The 17,371-nt window shown below is 49.1% G+C and overlaps 1 protein-coding gene across 2 annotated transcripts in view; it reads right to left on the minus strand.

Moving 5' to 3' along the window:
- Positions 1–17,371, minus strand: part of ASTN1 (astrotactin 1) — a 291,505-nt gene that overhangs the window by 11,577 nt on the left and 262,557 nt on the right. For both annotated transcript variants that reach the window (XM_033093100.1, XM_033093101.1), the window contains exons 18-21: positions 16,282–16,415; positions 12,490–12,641; positions 11,338–11,473; positions 4,463–4,563 (exon numbers count right to left, since the gene is read on the minus strand). In XM_033093100.1, the coding sequence (XP_032948991.1) occupies positions 4,463–4,563; positions 11,338–11,473; positions 12,490–12,641; positions 16,282–16,415 (523 nt within the window). The remainder of the gene's footprint in view (positions 1–4,462; positions 4,564–11,337; positions 11,474–12,489; positions 12,642–16,281; positions 16,416–17,371) is intronic.

Below are 17,371 nucleotides of genomic sequence, written 5' to 3' on the forward strand. Positions count from 1 at the left end.
GGATTGAAGCCTGTAGACCCATGGAGAATGGTTAAGAATAAGCACCATGGCAACAGGTGGGGTTGGGTTCCACTATATTCGCTGTGTGGCCTTCTGAAAGTTACTTCACCTCTCTGCGTCTTAGTTTTCTTGTTTGTTCTATGATGTTTACTAATATATACGTTTCAAGATTATTATGAGACTAAAAGCGATGTTAAATGTAAAGCCTTTCTTTGGCGCAATGTCTGGACACAGAAAGCATACATTTATTCATTCAATCCATATTTATACTGAGTGTTTACCACGTGCTTGACATTTTCCTAGGCACTTGGGCTACATCAGTGAGAAACTCTGACTAAAGTGCTCACCTTTAGGCACTTACAATCTAGTCATAGGAGACATTCAGTTAAGCCATAAACATAATAAACAGTGAAACATAATGTGTTAAAAAATGAGGGAAAATAAAACAGGAGAAGGAAAGTTGGGAGTGCTGGGTGGGGCATTGTGATTCTAAACAGGGAGGTCAGGGTACTCTCACGGATCAGATGACATTCCAGCCAAGACTTGGAGGAAGGAAGGGGTCTCGGGAGGAGCCTGCCAGGAGAGAAAATGCCAACGCACAGGCTCCCAGGCTAGGGTGGGTGGCATATCTGCAAACGGCAAATAAACCATGGTGTCTGGAATAGGGTGAGAGAGGGGGAGAGTTCGGCAATAGAGTAGATGCTATTTTTGTAGTATTATTATTACCCGTTTTCTACTAGATCACGCTTTTCCCAATGCCATGAGAGAGAGACTGAGACACAGGCGTCCGAGAGACTGGGGAAGGTAGTCTTACTTAAATGGGGGGGTGGCTCCAGGGGCAGCAGTGAGCTTTCATATTCCCCCAGTAGCGGCTTCTCTTGTTCTGATGATTTAAGAATCCTGAGAAGCGGCTATACCTCTACCCACGGCTTCCTTGGCAGCTATCACGGAAGTCCCCTGAACGGAAACCCTAAGCCATCACTGTCACTCCTTGGGAGCTACCTGAGACCTCAGTCTGTCCCCACATTGAGGTAACTGACCATAGACTTCCACGTGAAAACTTGAGGGTGATGAATCCCAAATGACCTTAGATCTTTGTCATTCTGGGCACCGTCCAAATTACAAGGTCTCCACCCCCTTGGCCAACTGTATCTGTCCTTTCACCTCCCCTCTCTTCCCCGTCCTGCTCGGTGCTCCTTTCACGCCAGTGATTCTCATCCTTGAGAATCAAACTTGATTCTCAACCTGGAAGGCTGGGAAAACGCAGATTGTTGGCTCCCACTGGAGTTCCGATTCAGTAGGTCTCAGATGGAACTGCGAGTTTGCTTTTCTAACAGGGTAATGCTGACACTGCTCTGTCTGGATCACACTTTGAAACCCACTGCTCTCTGCTAATTCATTCTCTCAAAACTGCCCTTGCTTCCTCTGGGACCAACACTATGACATGACCACCAACTCTCCCTTCACCCTTGCCCTTGGCCATACCCTTCCTTCTCTCCTTAGCCCTGTGTTGGATGAAACCTGGCTGAAGCCTTTTCCAGTGCAGAGGGGTCCTTCTCATAACCCCTGGCAATTACTTCTCTGTGTATATGTAAAAGTCCCTCCACTTGACAAACTCACCTGCCTTTTCCTATTTCCCACTACTCACTTCCTGACCATTCGTCTACATCCATGGAAGAATCTGGTATCTGGTTCATCTCCTCTGTCTCATTTCTTATCACCTTTTGGGTGACATCATTTCCCAACCTAAGTCTAGAGACCTCCCCTTCCCACCAGTTACCAAAAGCCAGTCATCATGCCTGAAAACTTCTCCGTCTTTGAAAAAGTACATCCTACTATCGTTTATTGTGAGTACAACCTCCTTTCACAGTTCCTGTACTTCTCACTGCCATCAGATCTATTCTTCAGTGACGGAAACCCCAGCCCTTTGGCTCCTCCATTCTCTGCAGCCGTCTGCCCTGTATGTGCCTCCTTCTCTACCGGATCTGACCCACAGCCCACTGCTAGTCCCCTCAGCCAGTTGGCTCTGTGTTTTGCCTTTTCGCTGCCTTCACACGGGCTGCTGGGGTCTGCTGGGTAAACCTCTCAAGCGGTCGAACTACAGGGGCCTGCTGGTGATCCCTCAGCCTTCTGTACTTGTCTCTACACAGCACTTTTCACGAGGCACGATAAGACTGGCTTGCCTCTCCTTCCTCACGGGCTCCACGTCTAATCTGGTAGCAAATCCCTTTGGTCCTGCCATCGAAATAATTTAGCACTGGACCACTTCTCATCACCTCCAGGATGATCATTCTAGTTCAGCCCATCACCCTGCCTCCCTTCTAAGTTGTCTCCCCACTTCCCCCTGAGACCCACTATTCAGAGCCCATTCTTAACACCGCAGACAGAACATGCTGTAAGACATTAAGTCTGATCATGTCACGCTTCTGCTCAAAGTCCTCCAGGGCTGCCCAGCTCCACCCCAGGCAGAGTCCTATCCCCTACTCTGCGGACCAGGCCCTATGGGACCTGCCCCATAGCCTCTCCGACTCCTCTCCGACTCCTCTCCCTCTCACCAGCTCTCTCCACCATAGACACGTCCTTTCTCTCCTTCAAACATGTCAAGGATCTCTGTACACCCGCCCCTCTGTCTGCAATGATCTTCCTCCTTTACCTTCCTCCCAGACCACTCTCCTTAAATTTCTACCCTCTGTACCTCCTATACCTTTTCCCTGCTTCTATGTCTCCAGAACATGTATCGCCATCTGAAATATTACTTATTTGACTATTTTTTTGTTGTTGCTTGTTTTTCTCTGCTACAATAGAAGCTCCGTGGCGCAGTAGGTTTTGGCCCCTAACGCCTAGAGCAGGCATTCAGTAAGGGCTTAATATATGTTGTATGATTTGATCAATTCATGAACTCTGATGATACAATTCTTGAACATGGATTCTGGACGTAATTATTTTTATTCCATTAGCATCTAATACCAAGGGTCAATAAATGGCTGTGTTAAGAGCAAATGAAGGAATGGATGAGTGTTTCTGTTTGGCATCAGGAAAGGAGGATGGATGTTGAGGGAGTAATGGAAGAGAACTAGCTTTCTTTTAGTGAGGCTTCATGAAGCATTCTTGGAAGACCTCGCCCTAACCTGAAGACTAGGATGATTTCACTGCCGATACTAGCTGGTTCCTACTGGGGGGGAAGGTGGTTTCGGTAAACTATTGGTAGAAACTTACTTGAACCGTAGCTTTAGTGTCATGATGTGGTAGAATTCTTCATAGAAAGTACCTAGTTTATGAAAAATGTTCATGTAAGGAGTCGAGTCTGGCTTGCCTGCTAGATAATTAGGAGCGGAAGTCATGTTCTGGGTCACTCAAAAGGTAATTCTCATTTTTTATTAGGTTTAAACTCAGACCCAAGTGAGTTATATTTATGATCACCATCTGGATCGGAAGGAGGCAAAGCAGATGGTTTTTTGGTGGAACTGCTAGCACTGTATTAATTTGCGAGGCTACCCTCAATTAGCCTCACTCATTAATCACATCTGCCCTGTAAGGAAGGACTCCTTCCTGGCTGAAGGAGATCAGGCTCCGGGAATGGTGTTTTATGCTTCGAGTGTTCAATTCCCTCCATGCTCCCAGCTGGGATCTCAGAAACCCTTTTGTCAGGGAGCGCAAGTGGTCAGAAGACCCTCTTGGTATATTGTGGGGCTGGAACTAACCCAAAGGAGCCCTATAGAGAAAGAGTCCCGTGACGTCTGCTGGGCAGACGAGACTATGTCGGCCACTCTTTGTATCAGAGTTGCTTCCATCCTACAGGCAGTGTCATGCTGCACCCTTCCAACTTCTAATCACTCCCTGAAGTCCCACCAGCCTGCCGCCTACCTATTCAGCAAGCAAGTCCAAGGTGTCCACTGCTGCAGGAAGGATATTAGCAAATACCCCCAAACCGAAATAGCTGGGGCACTTCCTCATCAGCTGCTCCTCTCTGGAGTGGAGTAAGAAATCAAGAGGTGACGAAATACGGGTGCCACGTAAATACAGGTCCTCCCCACACAGTCGCGCATCTGGGGGTTTCAACCCCAGACTCTGCTTTCACTCTGTCCATACCCCATGAGCCAGGCAGCACTTGCTCCAGAGAGAAGCACCTCTGCCTTATGCCTAAAGGTCTCCATTTTACTGTAACATCCCAGCGGACACTAATCGTCCTGAAAGGGAGAAGGTTTTGGTATCTAACTTGAACTTTTTTTTTTAATTTTTTTAAAATTATTATTATAATGGGAAATGGTGAGGAATTCCACCAGAGGCAGAGGTGGAAGGGTATTCCTAGAAAGGTGACGCTCCTCGGCTGGGCCTTGAATTCTCAGTTCAAGGCCCCCTTTGCCATTGAACTTCCTTTCGCTCCTCTTGCTCCCTCTTTCGTCACGGCAAGGGGAGGCCCCTGGGGCACCCCCTGCAGACCTGCGGCCTCAGTGCCCCTTACCTTGGGCTTTGACATCATCCACCACGGGGCAAGGGGTCTTCACGATCACGTCACTTGGTCTGGAGCGTCGTCCTGTGTTGTCCACTCCCCACAGGGTGAACCTGGCAGGGAGGGGAGGGTATTGTTATCAGAGACAGCAGGAGGCCCTGCTGACAGCCCAGCTTTGCCTGGATGGCCGGAGGGGCTGCTGGCTGCTCTCACGACCCTGCAGAGCCCTAACTGTCACCACCCAGGTCACAAGGTATGTAGGCTAGAGCCTCTCACTGCTTCTCGGTAGATTTAGGGTTCTAATTTCCTGCTTTGGGTTATGAGTTGGTGGTAAGTATCATGGCATAGAGCACTGGTTCTCAAAGTGGGGTCCCCAGACTGGCAGCATCAGCACCACCTGGGAACTTGACAGCCATGAGAATTCTCATGTCCCACCCTAGAGTCAGACCCTAGAGACGGGGACCAGAAATCTATGCTACCGTGTTTCCCTGAAAATAAGACTTACCCTGAAAATAAGCCCCAGTTAAGATCGTCAGCCAGACGGACGCATTTAGTATGTTATGACGATATTCCAGAAGATGACATGACTGTATTTGAGTAAATGTAGATTGTTGTACATGAAAAAAATAATACATCCCCTGAAAATACACCCTAATGCATCTTTTGGAGCAAAACTTAATATGAGACCCGATCTTATTTTCGGGGAAATACGGTATAAGACCCGGTCTTATTTTCAGGGAAACACGGTATAACAAGCCTCCCAGGTGATTCTGATGCCAGTTACATTCTGACAACCACAGAGCTGAGGGCAGGCGTTTGTATCTATGGAAACAGACGGTCAGGAGTTGGGTCTGAAGCCTCCGCTCCTGCCATGTGGAGTTAACTCCTCTGAGCTTTCTTTTCCATCATCTGTGAGTGGGGATGGTAAGGAAAGTGCTTGGAGGTCACTGTGAAGAGGAAATGAGATAATGCAGCGGAGGACCTGGTGCAGGAAGGACCTGGAGCCCAGTGACGTCGCATAAACCATGTTAATCCCGTTCTGTCCTGTCTTGTGCTTGGTTGACACTTTCACACAGAGGACTGAGGACCATTGTCCTCTTTCAAGTTAGAAGCGAGTGAAACAGCCAGAGGTGAGGGGTCTTCAGGTGCTGGAGGCTGGGGTTCTAGTCCCTACATGCAGCTCTTTCTGACCCACCGAGATGCTACCCACCGTGGACCAGGAGTCCAGAGTGGAAACGTGCCACCGAGTGATGTGACAATGAAAGTGATTCTAACAGCCCCCCTAGCCCCCGGCCCACCCCTAGGAGGAGGGTGAAGGCTGAACATACAATTTCCCTCTTGGGTGATGGAGCTGGATGGAGAGGCAAAAGAGCAACTCCAGGTTCGACACTCAGAGAGGGCTTTGAATATGACCATGAGCCCTGGTGTCTGTACGTGGGGCCTCTAACACTAACCCGGTGAGTCTAAAGCAGATCCTTAATGCCACCTTCCTTGCCCCTTTCTCTTTTGCTGGGTCGCCATGGGAGGCTGCAGTTATTGGCAATTCTGAACTTTCTTTCCTCTGGGCAGAACTATAGGGAGGAAGAGAGGCGTGGGGGGTAGAGTGGCCCAGGTAGAGACAGCGGAGTCGGCAAGGCAGAACAGTGATGGAAATCGCCTAGCGATTCTGTTAGCAGAGTAGAGACAACCTTGCATCTATCACTCCCTCCCCACAGAGACACCCAGAGAACGGTCAGTGTAAGAGCCCGTGTGAGTCCCCGCCCTCTGCTCCCCTTAAGTCCTCATGCTGGCACCATGGGCACCTCACACAGGCAGGCTCCATCCCCTTGGGAACCTTGGTCTTCCTTCGAAGGTGCAGATCACACCTGTGGACTCCGGCAGGACTGCCCACCCCCTTGCTGTTAGTCAGATCGGGACCAGGGGACTAGGTGCTCAGCTCCGTCTCATCCGCACAGGTAGCTCAGTCCATCCCGCTGACCTTGGCCTTGTGTCCTGCACCTTAGTTTAGATCTACAGCCGGGCCTCGTACTAAACCCCACCCTGACCCTAGATCCCAAACCCAGGGACTGCCACCCTTCTCTCTCAACGTCCCTCTCTGCCTGGGTCTGAGTGGGCTACCTGAACCTCTAGCAATGGTGGCCACGGAAAATTTCCATCCTGTGGTCCCAGATCACCTGATTGGCCTCTTGGTGGTGTGTCTAGAATTGTGACTGAGGCCACCAAACCCGAAGCTGGTGCATCCCATCAGCCCTGTCTGGCACCTGCTGTTTCCGAGTCCTTTCCCATGACTGGGTCTCAACTCCATCCTCTGCCCTCCTGCTCCAGAACATCTTGAGCCATGGTTCTCAGGGATGGGCGCAGAGGAAGCGGGGCAGACTGCAGACCTGCGTCTCATGGCCTGGGATTCCCACACACAGGAAAAGTACCCTTTCTCTCCCCCTATGTCCCATCCATTGAGCAGAAATGCTGGCAGAGAGGAAGGGAGAATCCCAGGACTGACACTGTCCCACCAACGTAGCTGGCACTGACCTCTAGGGTCCGGGTGAGCCCCCTTCTCTCTCTGCAGACCCTGCCAATAGGGACCCTGATGTATAGAAGTCCATCTCCCCACCCAGAGGTGGGCCTCTTCATCTTGGTTGCAGACTCTGCCTTGGCTCCACTTCCGGTGGTCAGTTCTTATCAGAGTCAGGAGTTAGGAAGCTCTTTCTCTCCCAGCTGATAGCAAGAGCCTGGTCCTGGGCTCCAGTTCTCGCGTTGGGCCCTTCCTTCCCACCCCCACCACTGTGGCTGAGCCACACTCCTGAGTCCCAGCCCTGGTTCTGGTAGCTGAGATCCAGCCTGCCTGGTGCCCCAGCCTCTGTCGGATGGCTGGGCTTTGACTTTTCCTGTCCACCTTCCAGGGTCTCGAGCGTGGCCTTGGAGCTCCAGGTCAGGGCTGGAGTCTTGCTACCTGCCCTACACGGTCTATGGCTAGAATCCAGCCACCTTTTGTAACCCACCATTATTTAACCCTGGATCCTTAATTTCCCTGGACTGTGATGGGAAAAGTCTAAGCCTGAGGTACCAAATTGGCTGTCACATGGACCCCCTCTCTCCATGCCTGGGGCGGTGTTACTTCTCACCACACCCCACCTTCTCCCACTCCTTCAGTCAGCCTTGATTTGTGTTCTATCTAAACTCTAAGGTCCAGCTAAACACTACAGAAGTGAAAATGCCGGTGCTTAAATTAATTCCCACATTACGCTGGTGGGGTAATTAGTGTAAAACCGAGGGTGTTAGGCCTTACTATTTTTAATAGCAAAGCAAGTTATTAGGAAATGCTTCCCACAACCTATTAAAAAAAAACTAAACAACTTATTGAGGGCTTATGGACAAATATGAGTGTCCCACAACTTTCTAAGTAGAGGGAACGATTGACCTAAGAGCCATTTCTCAGCGATCTCGGTGCCCTGGGTCCTCAAGTGACAGGGAAGAAGTTGCCAGCTGATCTTTAGCATGAAAGCCCGGGGGGCACTTGGCACGTTTTCATGGGGAAGGGCCGCATGCCGTCATTCAGGAAGGCCTGCTCTGTCTATTGTTAGCATTGTCCTGTCCACCAGTGAACACTCGTAGGACGGTAAGAGGGGTAGCTGGAGCTACTGGACGGCAGAGGGAGCCCTCTCCCCACCTGGAGGGCCTATGTGTAGGGATATTCACTGCCTCGCCCAAAGCTTCTGGTCCTTTCCACCACTGCGTGGCTCAGATTGTTCCGCCTGTCATTGGAGAGCTAGTGGGGACACTGATATTGTGTGTGTGTGTGTGTGTGTGTGTGTGTGTGTGTGTGTGTGAGAGAGAGAGAGAGAGACAGCACAGCCTGGCCCTGATGGGTCTTAAAGGCCTGAAACCTGATGTGTAAGGAGTCGGGCCTCCTTCGAGGGCTGACCGCCCTTGCCGTTTTCACCCTCTCCCCTCCAGGTGTGGCGGTTTCCACTGACCACTCCGCATCCGCTCCCTTCTGAATGACCTGTCTTCTGTCGCATGCCCCCAAAGGCAGGGGCTCCCCTGTGAGCACATGCCACGATGAAGGGGCAGTGAGCAAGAAGGCCGGAGAGTCACTTCCCCACTCTGGCCTCCGTTTCCTCGTCTCTAAAGTGAGGATGTTGGACCAGATGCTTTAGGATACTTTTCAGTCAGGGCTTCTTAACTGCTTTTGTACCGTGGACCCTTCTCAGGATAACGGTTTTTAAATGCATTAATAAAATGCATAGGATGACAAGGTCAGCCAGCTGTGCTGAAATGCAGTTCTACCTCTGTGGACCCCAGGTAAAGAGCCAGCTCTGTGCTTTAATGTGAGGTATTAAGATCATGCTATTAGATCCTTCCAGGACCCTGGAGTGGCTGGGGTGTGAGACACAATGCGTGAAGGAAATGCAAACCTTGATTCAATTCTTCACCACCTGTCACACCCCAGACAACCAGCTCTATGATTCTGGGGAAGTTACTCAGTGTTGCTGAACCTCAGTTTGCTTAACTATAAAATGGGAACAATAAGCTTAATCTCACAGGGTCAGGGAGGGCTCCCAGAGGCACCCATGTTGTTGTGCGGGGCGGCCTGCGGGGTCTCTGCTCCCGCTCCCCACATAAGAACACAGGACATGGTGAGGCCAAAAAGGAACACCCACGGAGCCATAGGTAGGGGAGTCATACCACTATACTCTCACTGGTGGCTGGGTTGGAGAAACAGGAAACAGGAGCCACACAATTCTCAACCCTCACTGTGCCGCTTGCAGACTCAGCCACCATCTTCTTGCTAGCTCCCCCTTTTCCTGCTAGCCTAGCCACGGCAGTTATATTCATGGCCAATGGCTCACTGGTTACAGCTGACGGCCAACTAGCCACAGCTGATGGCCATTTGATCACAGTCGATGGCCATCTACTACCTGAGCCAGCACCCCTCCACGTGAGGCCGAGCGCCTGGAAACTGCTCTCTGGGGCTCTGTCCCCCCACATGTGTAGCAAGCACTCCATAAGAAGGTTGTCTTCCTCCGTTTTATAGATAAGAAAACTTAGTTGCAGTAACTTTAAGTGCCCCGCTTCCAATCGCGGAGTGGTTAGAAACAAACCAGCCTTGGGGCCCATGTGTTCTCAACAATTAACCCAGGGCTCCTCTCACTTGGTCCTCCTAGAGGGATGTCTCTCCCAGGCCCACCCACAGGCCCTCTTCCTGCGATCTGCAGCGCCACCTAGCGGACCTTGGCTGTATTTTCCCCCTCAGTCCCATGTGTTATCGCTAACTTTTTCAATAATCAACGTTGACAGAAAGTTCGTGTTTTACAAGACCTCAGAGAGCAAGTTCCCAAGAATGTCAGAGTGGGAGAAGGTATCAGCCTCAGGTCTTTGATCTGAGGAAACGTAGCCAGATCAGGCCAACACGAGGGGGGGTCCCAGGGTCGGTAAGGGCTTGCGACTCCTAACACTCCTGAGCCAGCATCGTGCTCACAGGAACTTTGAAATTCCTCCTTCACAGCTGTGGTTTCGTGTCAGGACAGGACTCACGGAGCCCTTATTATACACGATCATTCCAGTTTCACTGAGCTTGAGGCATTTTACAGCAGGTGAAGTGGCCCACACTCTGAAACCTTTGTTCATTTTGCCTCCGCTTCCTCACGAAGGTGTTGGCCACAGCTGCCGAATAGCAGGTGAGCTAATGAGAATCATAAAGAGGCTGACTTTCCTTTGTCCTGGTATTATGCTTTGTGTCACTCCATATTTTCCAACTCCTTTAGAGCGCCGCTCGTCTTCATGTATTTTACTTTCATCTGCATGCCCCCTGACTTACACTTCTTTTTCCTATATTGGAGATATTCAGCCCGAGTATCAAAGTTCATCTTGCAATCAGTGTCACTCACGTTTCTAGTGCTTTTCATCTTTGAACTGTCGAAACAGAAATGATTTATTCTGGAGACCTTGACTCTAGTCTCGTGACCTCATCTGTAAACCGTGAAATGTTTTTCATACCGATGGGGTCAAAAGATCCCCAAACTACATGACTATGGATTCTGTCTTAGCCCCCAGATTTTCCTATCGTGACTTTGAGTCCATCATTATCTCTCCTCTTTGTGTATGTCTGCTTCACAAATATATTACAATGATTCGTAGAGCACAGGAAGGGATGGGAAAAAGCTAGCAGAGAGAACAGGGCTATTCCAAGTGCCGTGACATAGGAGCTCACTCTATTTTCTTTGAAGAAAAATGCTGACATCTCTAACCTCTATCAACTATATATTTGAATGCTACTGGAGCTAACTTTCTAAAGCCGAGTTCTTGGTTTTCTGTAACTTTCCTCCGAAAAATTGAACAGTCTCCTGACTTACAGCATTCACTCTATTTTCCAACTCTCACTTTCTTCTAGTCCCATTTACTCACCATCTGCTTCTGCGTGATGGACTCCTTTGCTACTCACCTCTCATGACTCTTCACCTTTGCCCTTGCTGTTTCCTTAGCCTGGTGTGCCTTTTCCAACATGACTCTACCTACTGAAGTTCTACACAACCCAGTTCAGGAGATGTCCTCGAGAGTTAGAATTCATTGCTCCTTTCTTTTTTCTTCTACAACATGTCCCTTGCTCTTCTATCTACTAGCATTTATTTAATTCTGCCTGATGATAAAGTTACTTGTTTATTTCCCCTCTATGTTACAAACGCTTTGAAGGATGGGTCTATGCTATCTCTCTTGCTCCTCTCTCTCCAGTCCCTAGAAGGTTCTGTATAATGCTGATTGGGACGAGATTTGAGAGACTCATAATATTTTTGCAAGTCTCTAAAGAAACGCAAGTAACAAAAAGGAACCAGCTAAAACGCCCCAGGGTGTTCTGGGTAAGGAATAACTAGGCAGTATGTGTCACTCACATGTAGATGGTGTCGGGTTCCAGGCATCGTATGATTAGAGAGATGGTGGTAAGCTGCTTGTCTGGCACCTGGGAGGGCATGGCGCAGGGAGACTTGGCTCCAGAGAGGATGTCATCCACAAAGCTCAGCACCGTTTCTGCCCAGAGGGGAAGGAATGGAAAAGGCATGAGGAACTGTGATGGCCAAGACATGAGGAGATGGGATCCACTGAGTGAGAACTAAACACTGCAGCCGCTTGGTCCCCAGTCTTCTTAAATTCCAAGCAAAGAAAGGACTCTTAGAAGAAATGGTCTTTTGTGACTGTTTCATAGTTAACTAATCCATTTAGAGCCATTTGTCCATAGTTCAGAAACTAAGGCAAGACGGACACGTGCAAGCTTTTATATGAAATGCCCTTGGCACTGGCAGAGAACAGCTATTTTGGCCAATGGTCATTGCCAGGCCTTTCCGGAACCTTCCAAGGAAAGGGCCTTGGAAGAAGCAGTAGACAGCTCTCCATGCCTGAAGGCAGCACATATATCTCCAAGCCTCAGGGGGAGCTTCACCAGGGATTATTTACCCCGAATTAGACTGTGGATGCCACCATCCAACTGGTGACCACACTCATGCGTAAGTTTTACGGAGGATTTATGTTGATCTTTCCTATGTGTAGACAATGGAATACCAAGGCACAGAACATTTTCCATGGGCTATTTCCTCTCCTTTAAGACTTTCTTTTTCTCACTGGACCTAGCAAAAGCAGAGTTTGCTTTAGGACAAGGCATGGGGTAAGCGAATCTGTTTGCACATGCTTTTGCCTGAAGGGGCATATTCTCAAAGCGATCTTTTTTTCTGTAATCATGGCAGTGGTTAGCACAGAATTGTTTCCTAATTGTGGGCTAAGAGAACTAGTGTACTGTATTGTTATTACTTCTGAGTGTGCCTCGAGGCAGTGAAATGGACACCTCTTTTAGAAACAAAAAGAAAAACAAAATCAAAACAAGACTCTTTTAGATGCCCACCATGCAAAAACTCTTACATGGACAAGATGACTTCTGCTTCTCCGCGTGGCCCAGGAGACTGGGGACCTGGAGCAAAGCCAGGAGGCCGAGCAGTTTTCTTTGCTTTTTACCACCTGGCTCAGGATGAGCTCAGGAAGTGGGAGATGCTCACCTGTCTCCACTTTGGAGTGGTCCATCCTGTCAGTGACCTTTTCTTGACGGATCAGGTAGTCTACAATCTGCACTCCGATGGGAGGTTCTGAGTGTCCCCACTCCAGGACCACAAGAGTGCTGCTGGGCTCGTGAACCGTGGACAGTCTCAGCCTGAGTGCAGACAGGAAGAAGCATGAAATGGGGACCCAGCTGAAGACTGCGATAGGCTTCTGATACCACCACTGGCCCCCTTCTCCTTTGTTACACAGAGAACTCTTCTTTCTCACCTTTTTCTTAACCAACCATTACAATGATCTATTTGAGGGCCTCTTTCCCTAGCGAGTAAAGGTTTCTGAAGAGCCTTGTAATCTTTATTTTATTCATCTAAGTGCCTGTTACAGATGAGGAGCTCAACATATGTTTGTAGTTAAATAGGTGAGTCAAAGATGAATGAATGTCTGGACCTCACAGGGTCAGTAGATAGGGCTTTTGCGGTACTCCTTTATAGGGCTTGAAAATATAGTTTCTGGATTTGATCTTGAAAAATAAGAGAATGTGTCTATGATGTTCATAACTAGGCTGGTTGAAGGTGATGTCTAGGAGAGCCCTGCATGAACAAAGTCATGGTCAGCTCCGTTTCCATAGCATTACCCCTCCTGGCGGGGTAATGGGATCTCCCCAGCTGGTAGAACCCTGGCTTCCCCTCTTGCTATGGGTACTAATGTATCTTCTGCCCCAAGCCTTCAGTTGGTTGGACCTTAGAACAGGCTCAGTTTTAAGGTACTGCCCATAGCGGGTTTACTGGGCTAGAGAAAGTTGGCCACGTGTCAAATTATCCTCAGGGTGATGTCCTGTGTCTACAAACCCAGCTTCCGATTTCAGGTTCTGCTTTTGCTCTTGGGTTTCTATGAATAGCCTGATTTCCTGATTCCAGTCTTGCCTTGCTTTTCCCAATTCACAGTTTCCTCCTTCCGTGTAAATTGTCCATTTTGACCACTCGTTTTGCCTTGCCATCTCATACCTCTTCAAACATTGCAGACACTCAATAACCATTACTGACATCCACTGGTAGGGATCTCCTAATGGTCCAAGTGGTTTCAATTTGCTGCCTTGTTCTGACTGTATGCGTGTGTCTCAGGTTTCTCACTTGCTTCCAATTCCGTTTCTTCCTAGACCACTGGCTTCTGGGATTTTTCCCAGTTCCCGCTCACTCCAGCCTCCTTCCCTCACATGCATCCCTGACGTTCACCCCCCACCCTTGCTTCCCCTATCGCATGACCACCCGTAATCCTGGCTCCCTAGCCTCCCTCAGCTCACAGATGCCTGTTACTGGTCCCAGGGATCACTGGGCAAGGTACCGTGGATGTATGACACCAAAGCAATGTTCGATTTCAATTCCACAAATATTTATTAAGCACCCATTACTTATAAGAATGTGCTTGGTGAGTGCTGAAGATGCTGCATTGTACTGCCAGCTCCAGCTCTTTCTTTTATGGCGTGGTCAATAGACAAACATACAATTATCCATGTGATTATAATAATGTGTGATAAGAACTTCAACAAGAAATCATGGGAGGCTATGGGAGCAATAGCAAGGAATTCAACTAGTGGGGAAATAATGCAAAACACATGCTCTTTCGTGCCTTACTATGAAGACGTGCATAGTTTGCATATGACATGAAAGATGGAATAGACCCAACACGGTGCGGATATTGACAAATTCGTTAATTAGAGTCATATGCAGAGTGCTATTTTGCAGAAAAAGTATTAGGAAGCTGAAGCAAGTAACGAAGCCTTTCTGAGAACTCAGATTCTGTGAAAATACGGATGAAGGCAGGGCTCTACAGAGAAACAGACGTGTGTATGATTTACACGGACTTACGTGAAACGAAAGTGCATTTCTATCTCCAACTACCAGTAAAAATTCAAGAACCCAAGGGCTGCGGCTGAAGGAAGTGATTACAGTAACAAGTGAAGTCCCTGACAGATGTCCCTGTTTATGAAAATGTAGTCCCATCTGATCTTTATCTATGACCTTTAGTGAATGCAGGTTTAGAAATGAAATCAGCCCCAGAACATTAAGGACTAGATCTTGGATCCACCTGATAACTGTTTGGTGGCTTCAGTGTTACGTGTCAAAGGAAGCTTTCTTAGTTGGTGACTCAGTCTAGAAGCACCCTCTTCGCATAGTGGCTCACTTTCTACCACAAGAAATGGCTTTTACTCATAGTGAGCTTGCTTGTCTTTTGACTCAAGACGTCCAAGTCTTGGCTATAAAGAGCAAGAAGCCAATGGCTGGTGTATCTAAAACTACCCGCATAGAGAAGACCTGTAGATAAGAGAAGACGGTAGCTTGTAATGACATTCTGCTGTGTTCTTCTCTTTCTCAGTTGTCTTCCTGCTCAGCCCTGGCCCTTTAAATGCCCACCTGCATGTCCATGCAACAGGCCAGAGGGTGGTGTTCACCGAGACCAGCCTCCCTTGTTATTCCTCTTGTCATCCTGCTCCTGCCTCCTCAGTCCTCCAGGTACCAGGGGTCTCGATCCTCATTTCGGGCTTTCTTTGCCTTACCGAGCCATGGGGTCATGTTCCTCTAGCTTGTCCTACCAGCACTCTTTATTAGACATGAAATCTCTGTGCTTCACTCCAATGGCAGTTGCCACATTATAGGCTCAAAGGGGTTCCTGCCTTGGGCCCTAGCCCATCAGGGTTTACAAGAGTTCAGCCAGTTCTGTTCAGCGTTCCCCTGAGGGGAGGGACAATGGACATGTTCATTCTCAGCCATCTTTGTGGCACTCCTCTGTCCACCCCGCAAATGCAGATACCCTCTAATGTCCATCCCTGGTCCTCTGCTCTCCCCAGTTGATATTAATTCTGGAGCATCCTTTCTCGGAGCTGGGATTCCATTTCTCCTTTCTCCGGGTTTGATTTAAATCTTATCGCTAGTGTTTACTTGTCCACAGAGCTCCCGACCATCTTTCCCTTTGACCACTGACCATCACGATAGGACTGCCCTACTGTAACTCCAAGGCAGGTCCAAACGGAGCTGCCTCAGGCTTGCTTATTTTTTTGATGCTTCTTTTCTTAATTGTGGCTTATTCATCTTCCCAGCCACTCAGGTCATAAGTCTTAAGTCCGTTCTCAACTTCTCCTTCCTCCACACGCCCACAGTCAGCCACAAAGCCCTGTCAGTTCTACCCAAAGTCATCTTGCAGTTGTATCCTGTAATTACTATAATGGCTAATGCCATGGCCTCTTAGCCGTGGCTCTGCTTCCGGCTCTACGACCTTGGAAAATTATTCAGTCCATCTGAATCCATCTCCTTGTCTATTACAAGGGTGGGGATAAGAGTACCTGACTTCCCCCACACAGTGCCTGCCATCCAGAGAGTGGCTTGCTGGCTTGTTAGGGTCTCATGACGGTTCTGACATCCTCCATTGCAAACAGCTCTTTTACCCCTCATCTTCTAGCCATGCTATCCTACTTTCTCTACCTTCAAGGAGAAATTCAAGAGGCACCTCCATCACGAAGCCTTCACCATTCCCCAAATTCAGACTTGGTCATTCACTTTCCCCACTTTCTTTCAATGTCTCCTATAACTTATCAAACTATCCCTTCTACTCTTACAATGTGTGCCCCTGCCTGCTCTAGAAGACTGTAAGCTCCCTGAAGGCAGGTACCACATCTTCTTTTTCTTTCTGTTCCCCGGTACCCAGCCTATAGCTTTGTGAAGAGGAGACCCTCTATCATGTGTGTCTGCAGAATCACGTGGAGGCATGCGTGCAAGAGACAGGTGGAGAGGGACTCGTACACGGGCTGTGGGAGAGGCGCACAGGTGGGCAGGCCGTCGGCTCCGAAAGCAGTGGAGTCGCAGCGACACCAGTCCTCGATGACATCGCCAGTCCCTGAGCACCACAGAGAGCTCATGGTGGCCTCCTGCAAGAGCTGCAAGAGAAGGTAGAGAAAAGAGTGAGTGTCCGGGGGCTCTGCTTGGCCCTAAGTCCCTTCCAGCCAGTAGGCTGTAGGGCCACGTCACCATTTTGTGGTCTGAGATTCCTACCCCAGGAGATTGTGTCTGGGAAGCCTGGGCCTCCTAGGACCTCTAGGGCCTGCCGCATATTAGCGTAACAGAGACATTGGAAGTTTCTTACTCCACTTCTCACTTCCCTCCTGTTCCTCCCATCATTCCACACGTGGGGCTCTAGCAAGCATGACCTCTGGACCATACAGTCGGGGCCTACCTTTACCACTCTGCCCTCTGCCCAGAGGCACTTAGCCCTGTCTCAGCCGCCTCACGGTGCTTCCTTTCCTGCCCTCTTCAGCCTGGCCCAGTGTTTCCTCTGCATTCCTTCCGCAGGCCCTGTAGCTCACTGTTTACCCAGGCGACTCTAGCTCTGCCAATCACTGCCATATGACCTTGAGCAAATTACACAAACTCAGCTTCCTCAGTGGTAAATGGGATGACAACAGCACTTTCCTCATAGTTGTGGTGACGACTAAATAAAGTAAGGTATGCCAAAGGGCACAGCACAGTACCTATGCTAGGCACACTTCTGTCACATATCAATAGTACACCTGAGTCATCAGTAAATGCCAGCAGTTATTATCATCTTTGGATGACAAGCCTGGGTCTCATATGGAAGCCGCTAAATACCACAGAGCCTAGGACAGCTCTTTACATGCAGTGGTGTCACAGTAGGAATTCACGATAAATAAAAGGACAAAAGGATAAAATTAGAGCAGTGAGGGAACAGAACTTGTGATGGCGCAACTCCCTGATGACGAAGTACATCCTGCAGGGACCCCTCAGTGGGGCACTGCTGCCTCAACCCTAGCCCGGGGGGGGGGGGCAAGGGCGAGGCCAGCCACAGGGCACACGGCCTGGCTGGCCAGGCTGGCCG

This window comes from Rhinolophus ferrumequinum, chromosome 22 (genome assembly GCF_004115265.2).
Source record: "Rhinolophus ferrumequinum isolate MPI-CBG mRhiFer1 chromosome 22, mRhiFer1_v1.p, whole genome shotgun sequence".
Taxonomy (NCBI): Eukaryota; Metazoa; Chordata; class Mammalia; order Chiroptera; family Rhinolophidae; genus Rhinolophus; species Rhinolophus ferrumequinum.